The sequence below is a fragment of the Staurois parvus genome, unplaced genomic scaffold (assembly GCF_062004578.1).
Source record: "Staurois parvus isolate SC_StPar_1 unplaced genomic scaffold, SC_StPar_1.0 ptg000031l, whole genome shotgun sequence".
In the NCBI taxonomy this organism is placed as follows: domain Eukaryota; kingdom Metazoa; phylum Chordata; class Amphibia; order Anura; family Ranidae; genus Staurois; species Staurois parvus.
The window spans coordinates 16,182,003-16,208,887 of NW_028317827.1; the positions used below are offsets into that span (position 1 = coordinate 16,182,003).

The window sequence follows — 26,885 nt, forward strand, 5'->3', positions numbered from 1 at the left end:
CCCCAAATCCACAATCTCAGGAAATTAGAATATTACATGCAATCAATAAAACAAGGATTGTACATAGAACAATATCGGACCTCTGAAAAGTATAAGCATGCATATGTACTCAGTACTTGGTTTGGGCCCCTTTTGCAGCAATTACTGCCTCAATGCGGCGTGGCATGGAAGCTATCAGCCTGTGGCACTGCTGAGGTGTTATGGAAGACCAGGATGCTTCAATAGCGGCCTTCAGCTCTTCTGCATTGTTTGGTCTCATGTCTCTCATCTTCTCTTGGCAATGCCCCATAGATTCTCTATGGGGTTCAGGTCAGGCGAGTTTGCTGGCCAATCAAGCACAGTAATCCCATGGTCATTGAACCAGGTTTTGGTGCTTTTGGCAGTGTGGGCAGGTGCCAAGTCCTGCTGGAAAATCAAGTCAGCATCCCCATAAAGCTCGTCTGCGGAAGGAAGCATGAAGTGCTCCAAAATCTCCTGGTAGATGGCTGCTTTGACCCTGGACTTAATGAAGCACAGTGGACCAACACCAGCAGATGACATGGCTCCCCAAATCAACATAGACTGTGGAAACTTCACACTGAACTTCAAGCATCTTGCAGTGTGTGACTCTCAATTCTTCCTCCATTCTCTGGGTCCTTGGTTTCCAAATGAGATGCAAAAGTTGCTCTCATCAGAAAAGAGGACTTTGGACTACTGAGCAACAGACCAGGTCTGTTTTTTTTTAGCCCCTGTAAGACGCTTCTGACGTCATTTGTTGTTCAGGAGCGGCTTGACAAGAGGAATATGACATTTGAAGCCCATGTCCAGGACCCGTCTGTGTGTGGTGAATCTTGATGCACTGACTCTAGCCTCAGTCCACTCCTTGTGAAAGTCCTCAACACTTTTGACTGGCCTTTTCCTGACAATCCTCTCCAGGCTGCGGTCATCCCTACTGCTTGTGCACCTTTTTCTTCCACACTTTTCCCTTCCACATAACTTTCTATTAATGTGCTTTGATACAGCACTTTGGAAACATCCAACTTCTTTTGCAATTACCTTTTGAGGCTTTCCCTCCTTGTGGAGGGTGTCAATGATAGTTTTCTGCACAACTGTCAGGTCAGCAGTCTTTCCCATGATTGTGATTCCTACTGAACCAGACTAAGAGACCATTTCAAGGCTCAAGAACCCTTTGCAGGTGTTATGGCTTAATTAGCTGATTAGAGTGGGATACTTTGAGCCGAGAATATTGCACCTTTTCACAATATTCTAATTTTCTGAGATTGTGGAGTTGGGGTTTTCATGAGCTGTAAGCCATAATCATCACAATTATGACAAATCACGACTTGAACTATCTTGCTTTGCATGTAATGAGTCTATCTCATATATTAGTTTAACCTTTTAAGTTGCATTACTGAAATAAATGAACTTTTGCACAATATTCTAATTTTTCGAGTTTCACCTGTACATACACATTAATGTTTCTATACATTCCATAGACCTGGAGCAAATCTTCACTTTTCAGTTTAGATCTACTTCAAAGCACAGGGAACTTTAACGATCACTCCCTAGGATTCCCTGCTTATACTACTAGCTGTGGCAGCATATTCAGTATACTGTACAATTAAGTTAAATGATGTAACATTATATCATCGAAAAGAACAGAATTCCCCAGTTAGTGGAAATACTTCCGTTACCACCACGAATGCCTGAAGCTTTATGAAATACAATAAAACAATAATATATTTCCTTCCTGTGAAAGCAAAGTTTTCATATATAACTGCAAGCATGCGTAGGTGCTTTGGCAAGGTGGCAGATCAACCAATATTTACAGCTTAACTCCAGGCATAAATATTATGTAAAAAAAAGTTCAGTTGTTACATTTATGCAACATGCTCACATTTATTTTCTGAGATAAACAGCAACAGTGCAATCACATTAAAGTTTAGTCAGATATGTAAAAAATATCAGCACTAGGTACAGTACTTTCTATCAATGCGAAGTGTTCCTTGTGCTGATGGTTACTGCTTTAGTTGAAATCTTTCATCCTCCGACCCCCCCACCTTCACAGTGTTAATCTTCCATTGCTGCTTGGGGTTAATAGAGCAGAGGGACCTGTGACTGACACTCATCAAGGGTCCTGACTATGCTTACCCTTTTTGCCCTCCTCCTCCATTTATAGAAGCTGTACTATAACCTCCATGAATGAAATGCAAATTATGAGTGGAGGATTGGTGGATGAAATAAAGGTTCATCTCCTCCATTCATAGACTGCTGAAGGCATAGTCAGACTCTTGATGAGTCTCTAGCTCAAATAACCCCAGCAAAACCAGAAGATTACGACAGTATGGGTAGAGGGGAAATCTGAAGATGAAAAATTCAACTAAACCACCAGCCATCAGCACAAGGGACACATCACAATAACAGTAAATACTGTCCCTTTGTGCTAACTTAGGCTTTGAATAAATCAGGTCTCATGCCTCTGTATATACCTTTTTTACAACCAGTGACCCCTATTCCCCCCAGCCACTGGTCATACACAATCCACTCTGTAGGTCCTAAGAAAAGCAAGCAGTGACATAATTATGTGGCTCACTGTAGTGGACGGAGCCAGGAGTCTCTGATTCTTACCATGCGTCAATTAATTGACAGGTCAGGAGATTCCTGGTTTGTCACTACCACCATGACCTAACAGTTTGACTGAAAGACCAGTTGTCTCCTTTTGCTTGGCCAATACCCACCCCCTAATCCTGTCCACAAGAACACCAATAAACCTGTCCACAAGAACACCAATAAACAACTACAATTCTCATTACATGGATATTGTAGTTACTTCAAGCACTGCACAATGCATGGATGTGACCATTACACTCTATTGATACCTCCTTTTGGTGCCCAGCAATACATGAATTTATCAATGAGATTTACAAAATACCATCACCATGGTTAATACGTTATTTCTCTCCAAAACGGTGAAGATTCCATTTGAGCAATTAGCAGCTTTCTTACTGTATGTCTATATGTAATGGGACTTATTGATCAATTTACTTATATTCTAGAGTTCAGCTTTAATTCTTGGCTACAAGCCACTTTAATCATCAACCTAGGTTTAACAGCTACAAAGAGACTGGTATTTCTTACCTTAACCGCAGAACAAGGTTAATCACAGACGGAATTCTATTATCATGATGGCTTTCATTGGTTTGTGCCTAACAACAAAGGAAATGGATTAGAAGAGCTGTTCAGACACAGAAAATAAACTGCAGTTTGAGGTTGCTGAGCAAAGTAACATTTTTATATTTTCTAATCAAGTTTGTTAGATTCAGCAAAATAAATAAGTTATCAGCAAAATAAGTTTCTCAATACTGTTCTCTTGCTAGACTTGAAATGAAATGTTGCTAAGCATGGCTGACTCGCAGTCCAGCTGAAGGCCAGTCTAAAACATTGCTCTTATAACATGAAACAACAGATTATTTCATATAAAAATGGGGTTGAATTAAAATATACCTCAAGCTCTTTCAGGGTCCATTTACAGCACAGTGCACTACACTGCAGAGCAGGCATTTCCATGTGTTGAAAAGTGTTGCGGCACCCTGAGCTAGGCAGCCTTTTTCAAATGAATGCACTGCAACACCCCCCAATGCACTAAAAATAGGCACACGAAATAGGGGTCTCGAGTGCTGTGCTGCAATGTGAAACCCCCTGTTGGAAAAAGGGAATACTCCATCCATCCATCTGGGAGAGGGATACTTAACCTCCCTAGTGGTCTGATTATGTCAGTATTCCTGTGCTCAAAGCGGTACATTCTTTTGCATGGAGATATGTTATTTTTTTATTGTAGGCCTGTAATTCTTAGGAATAACTCACTGGAATCTGTCCGAACAAGAGTCTAGTAAACATCCCAGGTATGATAAAATTTGAAACACGAAATCATAAATAATAATATAATAATCATAAAAAAATAATATAATAACAATAAATTTAATTCAATAATGTAATCAAACCAAAAACACTGAAATTTGAATTAGAGCGCCAAGTTCACACATCACTGAGTTCAATTATTATTATCACTCAATTCTGCAAGTGGTTCTAATTTACTATTGCTGTTCTCTGACTGGTCTAAAACCTCTGGACGTTTCTCAGTTTCCAGGCAGAAAGAACAGTAAAAATGCAGGCAGGGCACAGGACAAAGCACTCGGGACAAAATGTATGTGAAATGGTTTGATACAGTAATGTTATACCATGAGATTTTAGTGAATTGAATGAATGTCGCTTTTTAAATTTTTTCATTTCCCGCCGGTTCCGTCCCCTGTACATCCCAATGCTCTCAGGGAACGGAACCCGGAAGACGGATGCCGGCATCGGCCGGAGAAGATGGCCGGGGAAGCTGCAGGGGGGACATCAAGGGAGCGCAGGACAAGGTAAGTGCTGGAGGGAATCCCTGAGCAACGCTGCAGTGTAATCCCGAGTGTAACTCGGGGTTACCGCTTCTGGTACTGAAAGTTAACCCCGAGCTTCACTTGGGAATACTGCCAGCGGGGTTAAATCCATATATTTCCAAGTCCAATTAAAGGGACACAAGCTTTTTATGACCTCACTTAACAGTTTGATCATATAAATCAGGTGAGCGCACATTGGTGAAGGAGCACATAAGTTAAAGTTTTTGTGGACTTTTTTTTATGTTTCACTAGCGGAAGACATTTAAAAAGAGCATGGATTGTGTCTTAAAATAAGCACACAGTTTTTGAAGGACTGCACACTAAAATTGGACTCACATATGTTATATATATATAATTTTTTGAAAAAAAATTTTTTTGAAAAAGGTTTTTTGAATTTTATATTGTTTATGAATAATTTTGTTGAGCATATTTCATATTTATTAATGGAGTGTGACACGTTTTCCATTTGTTTTTGATTATAGCCCACTTGTATTTTGAAAGTGTACTGGGATGCCATTTATCCCGCAGCACACCAGCGCACATAATGCACATCACGGCAATGCACCTGGTGTGAATGGGGCCCCCAAAGTTCATAACAGATTACATAAGTCCACAAACTTGCACTTCAGGTTTATTAAATCTTCTTAATGAAGATGTTAAAAGGGAATCTTTAGGGGGTTTTGGTCAACTTTATGATTTTATTCTAGTTTATAAACTGATATTTTTTGCAATTTCCATTTCTTTTATAACATCTTAATTAAAAAAAAAATACAGTGGGCTGTTTACAGTTGATCTTTTTTTAGCTTCAAAAGACTGCAAAAATAAATTCCTGACAAATCAGAATATACAGCCAAAGTCTCATTTTTAAAAAAACACTATTATTTAAAAAAAAAAGGCTCTGAGCTGCAGGCAGTGATGGTTAGGCTGACAGGATCACATCAGTCTGCTGCAAATCAGGCTGCAATATTGTAGCAAGTCGGGTACAGATCTGTCAGACATTTCTGAACATAGCCATTAACTGTCCAAGCCTCATATCAGTCCAGAAAGTAGATGCTGACCCATGCCTGAATAAGGACAGCTCTCTCTTTCTGAAGAGAAAAACAGATGAAGACCAGTGGGAATACTGTGATCTCTGAGAGGCAATAAATAACTGGAAGTATTACACTTACAGAGAGCACTCACTTAAAGTGATACTAAAGGCTTTCTTTTTTTTTAGATAACAAATAGGTAATACCTACATGCCCAGAAAAGCTGCTTTCCTCTTCTGACATTCCCCTGCTGGCGCTGTCAGCCTCTCTCTCCTCCAGGTGCATCCAGCAGGGTGTAAATGAGGCACCTGCGCATGTTCGCTCCCTCCTCCAGGTGCATCCTGCGCATGCCTCTCCCTCCTCCAGGTGCATCCTGCGCATGTCTCTGCCTCCTCCAGGTGCATCCTGCGCATGTCTCTCCCTCCTCCAGGTGCATCCTGCGCATGTCTCTCCCTCCTCCAGGTGCATCCTGCGCATGTCTCTCCCTCCTCCGGGTGCATCCTGCGCATGTCTCTGCCTGCTCAAGGTGCATCCTGCGCATGTCTTTCCCTCCTCCAGGTGCATCCTGCGCATGTCTCTCCCTCCTCAAGGTGCATCCTGCGCATGTCTCTCCCTCCTCCAGGTGCATCCTGCGCATGTCTTTCCCTCCTCCAGGTGCATCCTGCGCATGTCTCTCCCTCCTCAAGGTGCATCCTGCGCATGTCTCTCCCTCCTCCAGGTGCATCCTGTGCATGTCTCTCCCTCCTCCGGGTGCATCCTGCGCATGTCTCTCCCTCCTCCGGGTGCATCCTGCACATCTCTCCCTCCTCAGGGTGCATCCTGCGCATGTCCCTCCCTCCTCAAGGTGCATCCTGCGCATGTCCCTCCCTCCTCAAGGTGCATCCTGCGCATGTCCCTCCCTCCTCCAGGTGCATCCTGCGCATGTCTCTCCCTCCTCCAGGTGCATCCTGCGCATGTCTCTCCCTCCTCCAGGTGCATCCTGCGCATGTCTCTCCCTCCTCACGGTGCATCCTGCGCATGTCCCTCCCTCCTCAAGGTGCATCCTGCGCATGTCCCTCCCTCCTCAAGGTGCATCCTGCGCATGTCCCTCCCTCCTCAAGGTGCATCCTGCGCATGTCCCTCCCTCCTCAAGGTGCATCCTGCGCATGTCCCTCCCTCCTCAAGGTGCATCCTGCGCATGTCTCTCCCTCCTCCAGGTGCATCCTGCGCATGTCTCTCCCTCCTCACGGTGCATCCTGCGCATGTCTCTCCCTCCTCAAGGTGCATCCTGCGCATGTCTCTCCCTCCTCCAGGTGCATCCTGCGCATGTCCCTCCCTCCTCCAGGTGCATCCTGCGCATGTCTCTCCCTCCTCCAGGTGCATCCTGCGCATGTCTCTCCCTCCTCACGGTGCATCCTGCGCATGTCTCTCCCTCCTCCGGGTGCATCCTGCGCATGTCTCTCCCTCCTCCGGGTGCATCCTGCGCATGTCTCTCCCTCCTCACGGTGCATCCTGCGCATGTCACTCCCTCCTCCGGGTGCATCCTGCGCATGTCTCTCCCTCCTCCGGGTGCATCCTGCGCATGTCTGTCCCTCCTCCGGGTGCATCCTGCGCATGTCTTTCCCTCCTCCGGGTGAATCCTGTGCAGGTCTCTCCCTTCTCCAGGTGCATCTTGCAGGGTGTAAACGAGGCACCTGCGAATGCTCGCTCCCAATCCACACACAGCGCTGGTAAGTCACGCTCACACCCTCATCACAGGAGTTTGACTGATTCTCTAGTGAAAGCAGGATGTAAATGGACGGGGCTGGAACCAGAGACAGTACTGGAGCGGTGACTTGGAGCCCGGTGTTTACAGAGGGGAAAAGACAAGTAGGAGGACTTTTTTACTATAATGTAGAGAATGCATTAAAGTAAACAGCATTTAGAACCACTTTAACGTGATAAAAGATCTTCTAGGTCCACTTTAAAGAGAGCATTGCACTGTTTGTAAAAAATGTTGAAAACCATTTATCATTTTTCTTCCACTTCACAATTCTGTGCCACTTTGTGTTGGTCTATCACATAAAATCCCAATAGAATAGATTTTACATTTTTGGTTGTAACATGTCAAAATGTGGAAAATTTCAAGGGGTATGAATACTTTTTTCAAGGCACTGTATATAGAAAAACACTTTGCATTGTCTGTAAATAACTACAACTGCAAATGAGAAGGTACACTTCCCTTTCACTAGTTCTACCATGCTACCAGACTTCCTTTGACCCCCCCCCAAGTACTAATCTATAGAAACCATGGTTTCCATGCACTGTCCTGCTGATGGCCAACAAGCCTAGAACAACTGTATGCTGTCTGGAGTTAATTGCTCTACAATATTAGAATGCATCTGTACTGCAATGATTCTGAATGTACAGATGGCAAATGGTCATAAAGGAATGACTTGCATGGTTACATTCCTTAAATGTTACTAACCCCAGACCCTGCATTCACTATATCTGGTCTCCCACAGTACACAGAACATGGAAATGCAATAATTTTAGTAAATATAAACTGCTAAATACCTTTTCTCATCAGCAGTTTGAGCAGTCTTGTGACTTCTATCAGTGCCCATCTGAGCACTGGTTAAAGCTTGTAGGAGGAGTTTTCATTCTCCTCTGACTGTCCTATGAGGCTACATAATCCCCGAACCTCTGTCTGGACAGTGCTAATTGGCCATGTGCTGATCACATGCACCCTCCCAAAGCAAAAAAAACCTCTTTAACCATACACACTAAACTGAGCATGTGCGGAGTGACTCCTAGAGCTCTGTACTATCATCAAATGGATGGGGAACATTAGAAGAAGAGGAGGATCAGACAACTCTGGATTAAACAGCCTACACAATGCAGAGGATTAACCCTTAGGTTCTACAGTGAGTATAACAAGCATGTTTTACTGCATATACAGACTGATTTTACTGATGTTGGTTTAATAACACTTTAAAGGAGTAACTCACTTATTTTTGGGAATTGTGACGGAATGGGAAGCAAGAATACCTGCTGTTCTTTGTAAGTTCTGCTGTGCTACAATACACTTCTAACATTCTGATAGACAGACATGGGGATCTAAGATGGATACCTTATTTTGTAATTTACAAAAGCTGCTTACCTGAGTATCCAGTACAGTCATATTCTGCAATCGTGTTTGCATATTGCTATCTGTGGAAGTCTGGGGAGAGAAGAAGGTATTACAACTTGCATAATAAACATCTACTTAATACTAACACTGTCTGACAGAAGAAGCTCCCTTTTTCCCTTGGCTTGGTTTCATTAAGTGATTATCCAGCACTGACATAAGACCAGTTTATCAGAAGCCTCTAGAAACAAGTTTGTTTTCACAGACTATATGCACATGAACACAAACCACTGATGATAATAACTGTCACCATAATTATCCTATACAGTGTGCATCAGATGTAAACGGGCTTCATCCGGAATTGAAAAAGAAAATATAAAAAAAATATATGCAGCTGGAAACCAAAATTCCAGTTTTCTTATCCCTGTGTGTGTAAAACCAAATGGAGACCTGAAACTTCCAATCAGTCTGGAGTCATTGCGTGAATATACAAATGAAGGGGGTCAAAGGATCTGGTGAGTGAGTCATCTACACTTCACGGTTATGAACACGTGGTGACGATCACAGTCACATTTATTTTTTATATATTTTTATATAACTTTTTTCATTTTTTTTTATTTTTTTCAATTTGTTTTATTTAATTTACCCTCTTTAGAATTTACTCTATTTTGGGACAGTTACAAGAGTTGTCATTATATTCATGGTTTTTTATTATTCACTTCACATGTTCACTATTGGTTGAATGGCTATATGGAGGGGTTACAATAACTTTTTGGTCTAAGCACATTTAGCCACTCACAGCCACATAACCCTGAATGCACCCGATCTTGTCTGATTTCAGAAGCTAAGCAGGGTTGAACCTGATTAGTAACTGGATGGGAGAATGCCTGGGAATACCAGGTGCTGTATGCTAAAATTTTTTGCATGGACCAAAATTGAGATAACCATCAGGTGGTACTAATCATGTTCTTATTGCACTACATGATTATTTTTATTGTTTGGGCAAATGTAGCACCTATCTATTTATATTTTATTTGCATGTTGTAAGTGTCAGTCACACTTAATTAGGGGCAGCTTCAAGATTTGTCTAGGGTCACTACAGTTGGCCCAAGTTTTGGGGGCCTTACACTATATAGAGTGATTAGTTATAGGGATTATTTGTATATACACATCCCTTCTATATTGTATTTTGATGTATACATATATATACATATATACCGTATTTTACGCTCCATAAGACGCACTTTTTTCCCCCAAAAAAAGGGGGGGAAATGTCAGTGCGTCTTATGGAGCGAATGTAAAGCGGCCGGTCCGGTATTTCTGCCGCCACCATGTCAGAATATCGGGCCGGCCGCTCAGTTCTTCTCTCCTGCAGGACCTTACCTGTTCCTCGCTCCAGCGCTGCAGTCTTCCCGCAGTGGCTTCTGTGACAGCCGGGTGCCCACTGCGCATGCGTGAGAAGCGCTGCGCTTTGTGAATGGTCCAGTGTCTTCTGGGACACATGACAGGTCCCAGAAGGCTCCGGGCCATTTACAAAGTGCAGCGCTTTTCGCGCATGCGCAGTGGGCACCCTGCTGTCACAGAAGCCGCTGCAGGAGGAAGAAGGAAGGACAACTCCACGGAAGTGGGAGTGGGTACCTGTCAAATTCAGGTACCCGTTCCCCCTCCCTCCCCAAAGGTCCGCAGTCTCTGGTAATCTTCTTTACTGTCTGCAGTCTCTGGTCATCCCCTGCACTGTCTGCAGTCTCTGGTCATCTGTACTATGTCCACAGTCTCTGGTCATCCCCTGTACTGTGTCTGCAGTCTCTGGTCATCCCCTGTACTGTGTCCGCAGTCTCTGGTCATCTGTACTATGTCCACAGTCTCTGGTCATTCCCTGTACTGTGTCCGCAGTCTCTGGTCATTCCCTGTACTGTGTCCGCAGTCTCTGGTCATTCCCTGTACTATGTCCGCAGTCTCTGGTCATCTCCTGTACTGTGTCCGCAGTCTCTGGTCATCTCCTGTACTGTGTCTGCAGTCTCTGGTCATCTCCTGTACTATGTCCGCAGTCTCTGGTCATCCCCTGCACTGTCTGCAGTCTCTGGTCATCTGTACTATGTCTGCAGTCTCTGGTCATTCCCTGTACTATGTCCGCAGTCTCTGGTCATTCCCTGTACTATGTCCGCAGTCTCTGGTCATTCCCTGTACTATGTCTGCAGTCTCTGGTCATTCCCTGTACTTTGTCCGCAGTCTCTGGTCATCTCCTGTACTATATCCGCAGTCTCTGGTCATCTCCTGTACTGTGTCCGCAGTCTCTGGTCATCTCCTGTACTATGTCCGCAGTCACTGGTCATCCCCTGTACTATGTCTGCAGTCTCTGGTCATCTCCTGTACTGTGTCTGCAGTCTCTGATCATCTCCTGTACTGTCCACAGTCTCTGGTCATCTCCTGTACTATGTCTGCAGTCTCTGGTCATCTCCTGTACTATGTCCGCAGTCTCTGCTCATCTCCTGTACTATGTCCGCAGTCTCTGGTCATCCCCTGTACTGTGTCTGCAGTCCATTGGTTCAGAATATTTTTTTTCTTGTTTCTCTCCTCTAAAACCTAGGCATGTCTTATGGTAAGGTGCGTCTTATGGAGCGAAAAATACGGTATATAATAGCGCCTACCTATTCTATCTCTATTCTATGTGTGACTACAACAAAAAGCTTAGATACTCACAAAAAAAACTATAACTTTATATACAGAAGAAGGTAAGCTGGATTTTCATAAAAACAATCAGGGGAATTCGTAAAAAGTGTCCAAGTCACTCTAGAATTCCGTCGTTAATCAGCACAACAAATGTACAGTGGGGCAAAAAAGTATTTAGTCAGCCACCAATTGTGCAAGTTCTCCCACTTACAAAGATGAGAGAGACCTGTAATTGGCATCATAGGTAGAACTCAACTATGAGAGACAAAATGAGAAAAAAAATCCAGACAATCACATTGGCTGATTTGGAAAGAATTTATTTGCAAACTATGGTGGAAAATAAGTATTTGGTCAATATCAAAAGTTCATCTCAATACTTTGTTATATATCCTTTGTTGGCAATGACAGAGGTCAGACGTTTCCTGTAAGTCTTCACAAGGTTGGCACACACTGTTGCTGGTATGTTGGCCCATTCCTCCATGCAGATCTCCTCTAGAGCTGTGATGTTTCGGGGCTGTCGCTGGGCAACACGGACTTTCATCTCCCTCCAAAGGTTTTCTACGGGGTTGAGATCTGGAGACTGGCTAGGCCACTCCAGGACCTTGAAATGCTTCTTATGAAGCCACTCCTTCGTTGCCCGGGCGGTATGTTTGGGATCATTGTCATGTTGGAAGACCCAGCCACGTTTCATCTTCAATGCCCAATGCTGTTGGAAGGAGGTTTGCACTCAAAATCTCACGATACATGGCCCCATTCATTCTGTCCTGTACATGGATCAGTCGTCCTGGTCCCTTTGTGGAGAAACAGTCCCAAAGCATGATGTTGCCACCCCCATGCTTCACAGTAGGTATGGTGTTCTTTGCATGCAACTCAGCATTCTCTCTCCTCCAAACACGACGAGTTGTGTTTCTACCAAACAGTTCTATTTTGGTTTCATCTGACCACATGACATTCTCCCAGTCCTCTTCTGGATCATCCAAATGGTCTCTAGCAAACTTCAGACGGGCCCAGACATGTTCTGGCTTAAGCAGGGGGACACGTCTGACACTGCAGGATCTGAGTCCCTGGCGGCGTAGTGTGTTACTGATGGTAGCCTTTGTTACGTTGGTCCCAGCTCTCTGCAGGTCATTCACTAGGTTCCCCCGTGTGGTCCTGGGATTTTTGCTCACCGTTCTTTTGATCATTTTGACCCCACGGGGTGAGATCTTGCGTGGAGCCCCAGATCGAGGGAGATTATCAGTGGTCTTGTATGTCTTCCATTTTCTAATTATTGCTCCCACAGTTGATTTGTTCACACCAAGCTGCTTGCCTATTGCAGATTCAGTCTTCCCAGCCTGGTGCAGGTCTACAATTTTTGTTTCTGGTGTCCTTCGACAGCTCTTTGGTCTTCACCATAGTGGAGTTTGGAGTGTGACTGTTTGAGGTTGTGGACAGGTGTCTTTTATACTGATAACAAGTTCAAACAGGTGCCATTGATACAGGTAATGAGTGCAGGACAGAGGAACCTCTTAAAGAAGAAGGTACAGGTCTTTGAGAGCCAGAAATCTTGCTTGTTTGTAGGTGACCAAATACTTATTTTCCACCATAGTTTGCAAATACATTCTTTCCAAATCAGCCAATGTGATTGTCTGGATTTGTTTTCTCATTTTGTCTCTCATAGTTGAGGTCTACCTATGATGCCAATTACAGGCCTCTCTCATCTTTTTAAGTGGGAGAACTTGCACAATTGGTGGCTGACTAAATACTTTTTTGCCCCACTGTAGGTGTGTGTGAGCTAAATTCATGTAGCTGTTGTAAATAGGTACAAAAATCTGGAACATGCACCGTGTGTGGAGGCGCACTGAAACTAAAGTGTCACATACAGACACTCTCCTGCTGTTGCAGCTGTTGAAGATTTTTAAAGCTGAGTGGGCGGAGTCTGGTGGGGGCAATTTGCTACACTAATTCCCTATCAGATTCATTCCCTTTGTTATTATTATTATACAGGATTTATATAGCGCCAATGGTATACAATATAAAGGGGGACAGTACTATTACAATACAGTCAAATACAGAAGGAATAGGAGAGCTCTGCTCATGGAGCTTACAATCTAAAAGGAGGGGGAGGGCATAATTAACAGACAACCTGCTATTGGCTATAGAGTTTTCCCACTGCCTGCTGTCAATCACAAGGTGAGAGCGGACCTGATGGGCAACTATTCCCTTAGCTTCCTTATCAGACTCTGTCCACTGTCAGCGTCACTGGTTGCTAGGAGGCTGTCACCTGTGAAACCATCATAGTCCTTTTTAACCAGTGGCAGATGGGGAGGGGAAGGGTTAAATATGCCACCTGCTACTGTTAGGACTGAGTTCACCTGCTGATGACACTGTAGTTCTCTGGGCTGGTAGCTGCAGTTCCAATGACCACCAGCGGGTGTCTCCCATCAGCCAGCAGGATCCTGCAATCACTTCTACCTGACCCCAGCTGCTGGGAGGGTACTTAACTCCTTGATGCCGACATCACACAAATATGCGGCCTCACAGAACTGGGCTTTTTTCCGTGGGGCCACACATTTGCGTACCTATCTTTGTGCTGGGAGTGCGCTGCACAGCACGCTCCCAGCACAAAGACCAGGGTGTCACTGAGAGGCCTGGGTCCTGTTCTAATGATCGGGACCCGGGACTCCTGATTCAGGGTTACATGATCACTGTGATAGCCTCTGATTGGCTATCACAACAATCAGTCACTGTACAGCCCGGCCCCCTTGTTTTTTTTTCCTCTCTATGAATGGAGGAGAGAGATACATTGTATCTCTCTAACTCATGGCATAGAGGAAAAAAAAATGTTTGTTAACAAATAAAAAAAGATAAATAAATATTAAAAAGAAAAGAAAAAATAAAGAAAAAATACCTAGATCAAGGTTTGATCTAGTTCAGTGCCAGGGTAAGTGTTTGGGTCAAGGTCAGGGTCAAAGTCAAAAGGTCAGGGTCAAAGGTCAGGATTGAAAAAAAATTGATATTAGTGTAGGTTAGTGTCAGTGTGTTTTAGGTAAAAAAAAAAAAACAAAATGTGCACAATTGTTTCTGGGCTGTACTACAAGTACAAACAACAAATAACATACACATATATGGTATCGCTGCGATTGTCAAGAACTGGAAAAATAATTTTGGGTTGTTTTTTGGTGGTAGGTTATGGTAGTAACAAGAAACACATAGCTACATTAAAAAAATATTTTTTTTACTATTCTGGGCCAGTTTTTCTTTGATAATAAAAAAAAAAAATCAGGAGATATCCATTACCATTTACCACCAAATGAAAGCCCAATTTGTCCTGAAAAAAATAAGGTATAATTTACCTGGATGTACAAAGTAGTTGTGATGATATGTGCAGTTTTACTAACACATTGCAAAATTGTGCTTAGGCATTAAGATTTGCTTCACCCTTAGGCGTGAAGGGGTTAAGTCCCACCTCTGCTATTGATCCTTGCAATGTTTTGATTGCCTTTCTTGCTGCCAGATCTTCATGCCTGTTTATCCTGCTCTAGCCTTGCATCCTGTACCCTTACTTCATCTTCCCTTTGTTCCTGTACCCAGTCCTGATTTCCCCCCATTTCTTTGCATTGCTGATATTTCTCATTTACCCATGCTTTCCATCTTGTTTATGTTTTGTACATATTGTATATAGTTAGTGTATTGGGTTTCTGTTCCTTAGGCATTTTGTCATTCAGTTTCTTGATTCTCATTGCAATCATCTGCATTTTCATTTTTATTGCTGGTGTGTAGTTATCCCAGTTTCTTGGTTTAGCTACGCAGATCAGGTCATCTCAGCTGCTGACCCCTGACAGCTACACAGTGTACAGAGACAGGCACTCCTCCTGTCTATTTAGCCAACTTAGAGTTTGCCTTAATAACCTTCAGTTTTGTTATTTATGAAACGAAGGGTAATTATTTTAAATTTGATGCAGTAACAGCGCCACTTTGTAAAAATGACACTATTAAGATCTACCAAAATCTGCCACAGTCGGTAAAGCTATACGGTTGCAAAAACTGTATATAACCAAGGTCCACTATAAAGTCTTCAAAATCTGTACTACATTCTTGCAGACACAAAAAACTGGTATTACTCAATCCTGAGTCCTAATAAAACAGCAAATATCAAGACTGGTGATGATCTCTTTGGATAATGATTCATGTAGATAATCCAATAAGGTTGCAAATGTGTCCAAGAAGGAACTGTGCAATTCCAGAAAGCAGGTGGCATACAGCAGATGTTCTCTCTATCATCACAGGCATATTTCCTCAGCCAGAGAATTACATTCCTCAAATATGCTTTCCAAAATGAGGGTCATTGATATGTAAATTTCTTTATCAGACCCCAGCAATCCTGTATTTTTACATACAGAGACCTTTCCTCCTGAAAAATGCAAATACCATAAAATATGTTAAATATCCTCATTGTACATGTTTCTGAAAATGGCTTGCAGCAAGTGGGTGCTCACCAGCACACCAATGGGGTATCACCAGCACACCAATGGGGTATCACCAGCACACCATAGATTTTAAAACAGAAAATACCTGGTACTTCAGTTGTGAAGTGGCATGTGACTCAGTCCACCACCACTCATTAACAGTGCTGGTGCCTGATTGGAAGCCCAGCACTTTTACCAACAACTTCAACCGTGTCATACAGAAAAGTTTTTTTTTGTTATTAATAAGCAGACAGATTTTGATACAGAACTATGGGATTCATATTTGTACCATACTACTCATACTATCTCTTTAAAAGAGAAGTTTGAGAATAGCAAAAAAAAAAAAATCATACTCACCTAAATGGCTGCAGCACCGATCCCAGCTGCAGCTGGTTTTACCCCGAGAAGTGAGGGATCAAACACTGCTGATCATTCAGTTCTCCCCCTTTGCTGTCAGTCACTGGCTCTCTGCTCTGCCCCTCCAGTGCTCATTGGAGCACTGGAGTGTGGAGGGGGCAGGAGAGGTGGCTTAGGCTATCAGTGGCATGTTGAGACGCTGAGCCGATTGCTGGTTCAGGCATGTGGGTGGATCCTGACTGTAAACTGAACTGGCTGAGTGACATCGATCTACAGCAGACTTTAACCTGTTGTCAGCTGAAAACAGGTCACAGGAGTGCAGAATAAAGTGCACCCTGGTGATCCATAAGAGAAGTACAGCCAAAATAGCTTTGGCTATACTTCTCCTTTAAGGGAAAGGGGTAGCGACTACTTTATGAACTGGTCAAAGCATATATCGCCAGCACATATGGATCTTCAAAATAGGTAAGCCCTGGACCCTTTTGAGAACGTGCATAGCACGAAACGCGTCAAGGGGGGCTACAGCACTTGGACATCTAAGCCACCTGTGGGTGGCCAGCACTTATATTGCGGTCAGTATTTTTTGTTTTGATTTTTGACTTTTACTTCAAAATAAAGTCTTTTATGCAGTATCACGCTATGTGATGTCCTTTATTTGGCTCTTTATGAGCGCCACCTTTTCAGTACCAAACTTAAGGAGGGACCCTAAAAGCTGCATAAGTGTCTGAGGAACCAGGGAATTTGGCCATGTTGGACGTTTAGCAAGAGCGCAGCCTGACCTGTGATCCAAGGACCCAGATGTACCTGATGAGAGAGGATTTTGCTTTCATGCGTACCTTAAACGCACTTCTGGTGAGTGCGTATTTCACTTATTTCTTGTTCACCTGTGGATCACTCATCGTGGTTTGAAAAGGAGATACAGCAGAATTTGTATATCACACTTTTTGTGTGGTTGTGGGACAATAAACTGAACCTTAATTATGATCTAATAAGATTATTAGTTGCACACCTTTTTTTTTTTCAATTCATGTTGATATAGCTTTATTGGCATTATTAGCGCTGCACCCTTTTCTCTCTATATATTGTCTTGGAAGGTTATGTTGGTTACCTTTTTGGTGTTCTAGCAGCTTACATCGAATTTTCATTACGGTGGGCGCTCGCTATACAATCTACTTTTGGATCTTCAAAATAGCTTCCAAAAGTTTATTAAAGTGATCACATCACACCAGACGATTGTGATGTTTCAGGGCCACACAAGACCCCTTCATTAGGCATGATTTGCATTGCACAGATATTTATTTTGAATTCTTATTTGGATGGCATCACTACATAGATCACATTCATACAGGGTATCATGTAAATGAAGCAAAGATGGTAATTCTGAAAAATGGAGTGAAATCAAAGCTCAAGACACGGTTCTAAATCTAACACAATAGTTCTGTTTATAGCCCTCAGATTTCAATGATATTGTGTTTTGCATTGGCATTGCTCTCTATTTATCTTACTTTCTGTGCTTGTTTGACATATTTTTTTTTTCTTATATAATCAGGTAAATCTGCCCACCAGCACTATTTCTTCCAGCTGCTGTGCTAAAACTGACCTGAATGATACAACTAGTAGAGACAAGAATGTTTTAATAATACTTTGAGCACTAATGTGCATGAAGGCAGTGCTGGGATTTCTCAATAGAAATGTCATGGATGTATACAAACAATTACAAAAAAACATGAAATCAGTTTAAAAGCATAATATAATTGCCAAAAAACATTACCATTGTCCTTTAAGATAAAAAGTAGAAATTGAGTAAACAGAGATCACAGTCATGGTGAAATTCAGGAGTCTGTTTGACATAACATTTTTCTTCCACTCTGTCACTGCTGCTTAATACACTGATAACGTCCATGTAAATGGTATTTTAATCGCTGACCACTCTTAATGCTCAGGCAAAGCCAGAGAGCCATTTCATACCCTAATCACTCAATTTCCATGTCCATTTTGCCTCTGTTCAACACAACGGCAGATTTTACTGCTGTAATTGCATCTGTAATTTCAACGCCAGCGGGATTCGGTGGCTGTGCAATTTATCTGGTGTTACAAAACTCTTCTAAAGTATAATCATATGCTTTTTAGTTTTTGTCAGTAATTAAAAGTTTTAATGCTACATAATATACTCTACAGAGTGCTAGCATTGATTAGAAAAATTAACAGCCTGCCGCTTTTTAAAATGGAGCTGGAATAATATTCTGCATTATGATGAAAAGCTATCTTTAATAATATCCGATTTCAAGTTAATATAATTACATGCTGAAGTTGCTGGTGCCACTCTCTGGTGCACCGAGTCTACAGCGTGTGTTAGGAATATCCTAAAGCTGCCTTATTTGCTCATGTCAGGCCCACATACGGGAAGTATACTTTCTAGTCTTATCTTTCCCACACACTCTATGAAGACTTGTGAAACTTCAAATGCTTTAACATCAGTGCATAGCAAGGACCAGGGACAAAGATTAACACGACATGGTCAATGATCAAGAAGTTGTTGCCTTATCAGTTTGGCATTGAAAGATGATAACTGCAATTATTATTTATTATTTCAGGTACTTATATAGCACTGTCAATTTATGCAGTTCTTTACATATATATTGTACAGTCACATCAATCCCTAACCCTCAAGGGAGTACAACCTAAGGTCCCTAACTTACATTCATATACTAGGGCCAATTTAGACAGGAGCCAATTAACCTACCAGCATGTCTTTGGAGTGTGGGATGAAACCTGAGTACCCAGAGGAAACCCACACAGGCACAGGAAGAACATGCAAACTCCAGGCAGGTGGTGCTGTGGTTGGGATTTGAACCAACGACCCTAGTACTGCCAGGCGGAAGTGCTAACCATTTAGCCCCTGTGCTACCCTGAACTACAGCGTAGTATGAAAAAAAACAGAGGGAGATATTTAATTTATACAGTTAGAAAGTCTACTTTGAAGGATGAGTGCACCATAAATAAAAGCAATATTATCCCACCCAAACACCCCTCAGCAATAATTACCATAGCACTTCTAACCTTGGATCAGGGTAAAATGTGTTAATTGCTCAGGACAGGCACAGCCTTTGCACCCTTTGAGTTGATTTTTCATCCTATAGCCTGGCACATCAATTAAAGTGATGTTAAACGATATCCTTATTCTCTAAAATAATCCATACACATCCAGTATGTAATGCCCGTGTAATCTATCTTTCATGAAATTGTTTCTTATTGTGCCTCTGTAATGTCCTCTGTAAGCCATGAACCTCTCCTTTTCCCCCTTATTTTGGTTTGGTTGGCATAAGTAGTGCACATTGGTTGCAGTCATGTGCATGGCTTTATGTTTATGCACACTACAGATCCCATAGGCCATAGCAGTGTTTCTCAACCTTTTTTCAGTCAAGGCACTCTTTAAAGTTATGGACAGTCCCCAGGCACCCTTTACAGTTGTGGACAGTCTTGAGGGAACCCATTCTAAAATAGGGTGCCTCAAGACTGTAATTTTAAAGGGGTTCTCCGTTCGAAAATGTAAAAAACTATTCTAATAGTTTTATATAACGCAGCAACATCCACACTAAAAGGCAGGCTTGTTTCACCCGCTGGCTTGTATATTTTGCCAAGATACCCCTCAAGAAACCTTAAGGTACCCCAGGGTGCCTGGGCACCCTGGTTGAGAATGGCTGGTCCATAGTATACAGCCTGTAGTCCATCTCAGGAGCAAGCAAGAGAGGGTGGCAATGTTCTTACATACAGTGGGACAATGGAGAATGAACTCAGCCACCCTCTAACAGGAGGTCAAGTCACAGCAGCAAAAAAGGGAACCACAGCATTTCGTATTTCTGAACAATGAACTTGTACTAAAAAGTATCCTGTTTTACTTGTATTGCTTTCTTTATGTGAAATATCTGGTGATCCTCTCAGTCCCCCTGCTTTTTTATTTCAAACAGACCACACCAGGGTAAGGAAGCACATCCACTGCACTGTGATCAGTTTGTTTCTTTGCATTCTACGCAGGAGAACAGCCTGCCTGTATTCCAGTGGTGAGACTTGTGCTGACAGGCCCCCTGCACAGCTAATCAATGGGAATATAAGTGTACTGCTGTTTCTGTGTCTCCTGCTGACACACCCTCATGTCCACCTCATCAAAGTGTATTTCTTTCTGTATCTGCATATTACACATTTTATACTGGACCCCCTTCATCATCATAAGGAATTTCTATTCCCACCTCACTAAGCTTCTTATGCAGCGGATAACTGGTAATTTGATTGCTTGAAAAAAAGAAAAAAGGCACTTACAATTTTCTGATGTAAGCAAATTCTTTTGGTTACTGTGCAGAGGCTGGGAAAGAAAGAAGGCACTGCTCATTTTTTTCAAGCTAGTTCTACCTTTTTAATATATGATCCAGCCAAAAGTCTGTTTCAAGGGATATTAACTGCTTGAGCTCAGTAAGATTTTACCCCCTTCATGACCAAGCCATTTTTTGCAGTTTGACACTTTGCTACTTTACCTGGTGATTGCTCAGTTATCCAATGCTGTACGCAAAAAAAAAAATGTATATCTTTTTTTTTTTTTACACACAAAAAAAACATATTTTCGACTTTCTTCTATAAAAAAAATCTAACAAAAAAATTAAAAATCTAATTTCTCCATAAATTGTTGGCCAAAATGTATTCTGCTACATATCTGTGTTAAAAAAAATACCAATAAGTGTATATTGATGGTTTATATAGTTAGCGCCTACAAACTATGGTATATATACTGATTTTGTTTTTTTTTCAATGACGGTGATCAGTGACTTATAATGGGACTTCTGATGCTGGCTGGGGGGGGGGTACACTAACTAACTGACATCAATAGTACCACTAATACAATGATCAGGGCTAATACTATGCACTGTCACTGTACTAATGACATTGGATGGGAAGGGGTTAACATCTAGGAGCAATCAAGGGGTTAACTGCGTGCCTAACAATTTGTAATGTGTGCAATACAGTGATATAAAAGTCTACACACCCCTGTTAAAATGTCAGGTTTCTGTGATTTAAAAAAATTAGACAAAGATAAATAATTACAGAACTTTTTCCACCATAAATGTGACCTATAAACTGTACAACTCAGTTGAACAACAAACTGAAATCTTTTAGGTTGAGGGAAGTAAAAATAAAAAACTAAAATAATATGGTTGCATAAGTGTACACACCCTTAAACTAATACTTTGTTGAAGCACTTTTTGATTTGATTCCAGCACTCAGTCTTTTTGGGTATGAGTCTATCAGCAAGACACATCTTGACTTGGCAATATTTGCCCACTCCAAACACTCCAAATCTGTCACATTGCGGGGGCATCTCCTGGGCACAGCCCTCTTCAGATCACCCCACAGATGTTCGATCAGATTCAAGTCTGGGCTCTGGCTGGGCCATTCCAAAACTTTCATCTTCTTCTGGTGAAGCCATTCCTTTGTTGATTTGGATGTATGCTTTGGGTCATTGTCATGCTGAAAGATGAAGTTCCTCTTCATGGGCAGCTTTCTAGAAGAGGCGTGAAGATTTTGTGCCAATATTCACTGATATTTGGAACTGTTCATAATTCCCTCTACCTTGACTAAAGCCCTACTTCCAGCTGAAGAAAAACAGCCTCAAAGCATGATGCTGCCACCACCATGCTTTACGGTATATGGTGTTCTTTTGGTGATGTGCAGTGTTTTTGCGCCAAACATATCTTTTAGAATTATGGCCAGAAAGTTCAACCTTGGTTTCATCAGACCATAACACATTTTCCCCACATGCTTTTGGGAGACTTCAGGTGTGTTTTTGAAAATTTTGGCCGGGCTTGGATGTTTTTCTTCGTAAGAAAAGACTTCCGTCTTGCCACTCTACCCCATAGCCCAGACATATGAAGAATATGGGAGATTGTTGTCACATGTACCACACAGCCAGTACTTGCCAGATATTCCTGCAGCTCCTTTAATGTTGCTGTAAGCCTCTTGGCAGCCTCTCAGACCAGTTTTCTTCTTGTCTTTTCATCAATTTTGGAGGGACGTCCAGTTCTTGGTAATGTCACTGTTGCACCATATTTTCTTCACTTGATGATCACTGTCTTCATTGTGTTCCATGGTATATCTAATGCCTTGGAAATTATTTTGTACCCTTCTCCTGACTGATACAATTTAACAATGCGTTCCCTCTGTTGCTTTGGAAGCACTCTGTGGACCATGGCTTTTGCTGTAGGATGCGACTAAGAAAATGTCAGGAAAGACCTACTAGAACAGCTGAACTTTATTTGGGGTTAATCAGAAGCACTTTAAATGATGGCGGATGTGTACTGACTTCTATTTAAGATGATTTCAGCATGATTTATATCCACAGTATGTGCTGTTTTTACTAAGATATCTTGGTTGTTTTTTCCTCTGCTGGACTATGGAGCCCATCAGCAGGTCCCGGTGATCAATCATTGGCTGGTACCCACTGATTGTCTCATGCTGTAACAAATCACAGCACAGCCGGGGTGCTGATCATGTACCAGATAAAAAAAATTTTAAACTAACAAACATGTTATACCTGCTCTGTACAATGGTTTTAAACAGAGAAGCCCTGATATGCCTCTTTTCAGGTCCCCCACTTATGCTCCTGGCCTCTCCCTCCTGACAAGTGCCCCCACAGCTAGCAGCTTCCTGTGGGGGCACCCAGACAAGCTTGCCCATTAAAACACAGAGCAGCTGCTCAGCCCGTCCCTCCTTCTCCTCATTAGCTCACTGGCTGTGATTGACAGCAGCGTGGCTGTGGCTAGGCTATGAAAAAAATCTCACACCTGTGGTATCACCAAACTCAGGAGGAGTAATAGATTGTATATCTGTGATGTGTGTTAGAAATATCTTATTAAAGTGAAACAGTGTGTTAGAAATATCTTATTAAGTGACAACTGTGTAAAAAAAAATTGTCATTTTCTTTCTTGCACTTTCCAAAAATGTGTGGCAAATGTGCTTTCCAAAATAGGATCATTTTGTGAGTGTTTCCACTGTCCAGATACTCCAGGGCCTCCAAAAATGTGTAAGGTAGTCAGGAAATTAGATGCATAATTTATGCTCCCTGAAAGCCCAAAGGTCCCTCTATGCATCTAGGCTGTGAACAAGTCTTACGTATGTCCCCATAATCGGGAGCAGTAGCAGAATGTATTTTGTGGTGTAATTATAAGTATGCCTATGCTGTGTGTGAGAAGTAACTTGTTAAAATGACAACTTTATGAAAAAAAAACACATTTTATTTAATTTTCTTATTTTCCAAAAATTGTGACAAACTACAACTTCAAAAACCTCACCATCATCTAAACATTTTTTTTTTTCACATAAGGATTGATCAATTTTCAAAAATATATACACCATAGATTGAAGACTCTATAATATTCACAGATTAAATAATATACACCGATTTGGGTTAACTTACCAAAGAAATGTAAAAATAAAAAACTTGGCCTAAATTTAAGAAGAAAGATTATTTATTTGCAAAATTGTTAACTAAGAAAAATATGGGTTTTTTTTCAAAATTTTCAGTATTTTTTTGACTTATATAGAAACAAATAAAAAACCCCAGTGGTGATTAAATACCACCAAAAGAAAGCTCTATCCATCTCTAAAAATTGATACAAGTCTCATTTGGGTACATTGCTGCATGACTGAGTAATTGTCATTTAAAATGTGACAGCACTGAAAGATGTAAAATAGCCTGGGCAGGAAGGGGGTGAAAGCGCCTGGTCTTGAGGTGGTTAAAGAAGACGTTCACCCTCTTTAAGTACTTCAGTTAGTTCCCCCCCTCTATGTTTTGAGCCAAAGATTATTAAAATCAGGCTTTATATCTGTTTTTATTCACAGAAAGGTTACAGCTATGAGGTATTTGGGGAACAAAAAAGGCTTTCCAAAAAAATGAAAACATCATTATTTTAATGATCACAACCTACAGCTCTTGGCCTTCATTTTGTGAGAGTTGAGGCGCTTCAAAGGGACGATGCATTATTAACAGGTTAATGTACGGCAGAAATATTCTTGCCTCCACTCCTCTAGTAACAGCTCCCAATGTTCTAAAATCAATAAGAAGTCAAGCTCAATATCACAAAAGAACATGACAGCAGGAGTCTGTGGGCAACAACAGTGAATGCATACTATTGAGAAAATTGGCCTGGTGTTAGAAAGTCAATATGTTTTGCTGAAGTGAATCCACATCCATCAAACCAAGTCAAGGATTAAATGAAGATTTGTCATATAAAATTTACTTTATATGCAGTGTAATGGGATGGGCCACTGTTGCCATGGTTATTACAGGAGAAATAAAAAGTCCATACCCACCTTTCACCTCCACATTTCAGCATGAAAGCCTAATCAGTTTGCAGAAAATGCTACACACAATGCACATACATGCTGCTCTCAATATTGCCCCTATACGAAGGCCAACTAACGAGGGCAACCAGTCAGAGAAACACTGTCAGAGCTCTTACTAAGCTAAAGGATGAATACATTTTACAGGCCACCTTCAGATGTCTAAAGAGAAGCAGAATTGCATCATTTCTTTAAAATGCTACAACTAAAAAAAAAAACTACTATCTGCATATTCAGAAATCATGCACTTTTTGTAATACCAATAAGATTTATAATTTAAAAGTTTGAGAAACACAGATGACCATACATGTAAACTTTAGTAAAAGACTAAAGTTGTTTCACAAATTAGACTGGAAAGGGAAAAAACGAATCCATAAATCTGATTGCACTCCACTTTTAATAAACCAACCCATGGGTATAAACTATACACGTCTCATATGAAAGCCCACATGAATTTAATTAATATAGAAGAAATATTAAGACACTTACCTCTGCATTTTCACTGTCATCATTGATTCGTCTTGACTAAGCAGAAAGAAAAACAGACATTAGATGCCTCAAAGACATTTGAGATTAAAAGTGTTTATGGAGCTGCGAATGATATTTATTCTGTACAGAAGTGTAAACCCCTCCCCATTCTAAAATATTAGGGCATACCAATTTGTAGCCAGCAGAGGTCATGTAAATATATATACTAATAGTCAGATTCTAGTATCTGCATATAGGAATTTCCAGCAGCACACCTTTTCTTGCAGAATTATTATCTTTTATCTTGACATCAGCAAAAACAATATCAACCACCAATGTTTTGGGACCACACATGGCGCCTTTTCCAAGGAAGTGAAAAAGAGAAGGGTCCCTGTATGGTGCAGTTTAGGGTGTGCAACCAATACCAAAGCATAATCCTACATTTGACCTTGCAGTCTTAAAGCATTCAATGTCTTACAGCAACCCACTGTCCCTTCCCAGGCACTCCTCTGAGACAATACCTTTTCTTTGGATAATGCATCTTTGTATTCAGCACTTTTTTCATCTAATTCATCATCACTCCACTCCCAGTCGCCATCTTCTGTTTTGTGGAGGTGTCCACTTGAGCCGGGAACTCTTCTAACCTGACACAACAGAAATATTGAATTACATTAATTCCTGATGAAGTGGACCGTTGTAAAAGGGTTCCCTTCATCTAGACATGGTACAAGGCACCTATGTTGCAGGCTTTTGCAATAAATAAGATACCAGCCTACTATTTTATAAGAAGCCTAAGACATTAGTGAAATAACTGGGGGGAATTTTCTAAACTGGAGCAGTTCTGCATTTCAGCCATCAGCTTCTTTTTTCAGCTTGTTCAGTTAGGCTTTGAAAATGAAAAGTACAAGCTGATTAGTTGGCATGCACAACTGCTCCCGGATTCTGTCTGCTCCAATTTTGATACATCTCCCGGACTATATGGCCAAAAATGTATGAACACCTGAGCATCACACCTACACTATATAACCAAATGTATGTGGACACCCCTCCAAATTATTAAGTTCAGGGGTTTCCAATGAAGGGCATTGTTCATGCTACAGCTTATAAAGACAATTTAAACAATTGTGCAGCTGCAACCTTTCTGCAACAGTTTCTACAACATGACTGTACCCCAGAGTACAAAGCCAGCTCTCTATAAGGACATAATTTGATGTGAAGGAACTTTAGTGGCCTGCACAAAACTCAACCCTTTTGGGATGAATTTGGCTAAAAGGGCACAAATTTCCAAAGACACATGGCAACATGTCAAGGAAAGTCTTCCCAGAAGACTGAAGCTATAGCCAAAAGGGGAGGGGAGGGCATGACTCCAAATTAATGCCCATGGTTTTGGAATGGGTGGTTCAACAAACTCATATAGGTGTGATGGTCGGGTGCTCACAAACCTATGGCCACACAGCATACACGTTGAAGGTTTTCAGGTTTGTTAGTCTGCAGGATACAGTAAACAACTATTAGGAAACCATTCCCCCCTTTCAACTGAAGAAGAGTTGGCAGATGATTTAACACATTTAAGCACTGAACAGTGATACATTCCTCTTGAGATGTCCTTACAAGGGTGTGAAGATGTCAAGTTGTATGTATTTTTGGTGTCCATACACAGTACCTCACTGTGAACAGATAAGTGTGACTGTGAAAGTCTTAGGTCTTCACACCCGTCTATAAAGGCCCCATTATTATTATTAATATACACAGAAAAAAAATCACTGCAGACACAAAATTTCACTACATCACAATGAGGCTTATTTACAGATCTCATGCAGTTTTTTTCATTTATGAAAAACCCTCCACTTTTATTGAAAACCTACATAACATATATAACCTCTACACAACCTATTTTGTTATTTAATGGCATTTAAAAATTACCTCTTTTCTCAATCTGCGTCTTTTCCTAAAACTGACAAAAATGTAAAATGTTGCTTATCTGTAACTATGGCAACATCAAGGCCATTCTATACATTGTGTT

At 41.5% G+C, this 26,885-nt stretch overlaps 1 protein-coding gene across 1 annotated transcript in view; it reads right to left on the minus strand.

The window, feature by feature from the left end:
* The window catches only part of STK39 (serine/threonine kinase 39), a 466,349-nt gene that overhangs the window by 200,814 nt on the left and 238,650 nt on the right, over nucleotides 1–26,885 (minus strand). Inside the window, exons 11-14 of the mRNA XM_089660286.1 lie at nucleotides 25,384–25,506; nucleotides 24,884–24,919; nucleotides 8,565–8,624; nucleotides 3,118–3,185 (exon numbers count right to left, since the gene is read on the minus strand). Coding sequence (XP_089516412.1) covers nucleotides 3,118–3,185; nucleotides 8,565–8,624; nucleotides 24,884–24,919; nucleotides 25,384–25,506 — 287 coding nt within the window. The remainder of the gene's footprint in view (nucleotides 1–3,117; nucleotides 3,186–8,564; nucleotides 8,625–24,883; nucleotides 24,920–25,383; nucleotides 25,507–26,885) is intronic.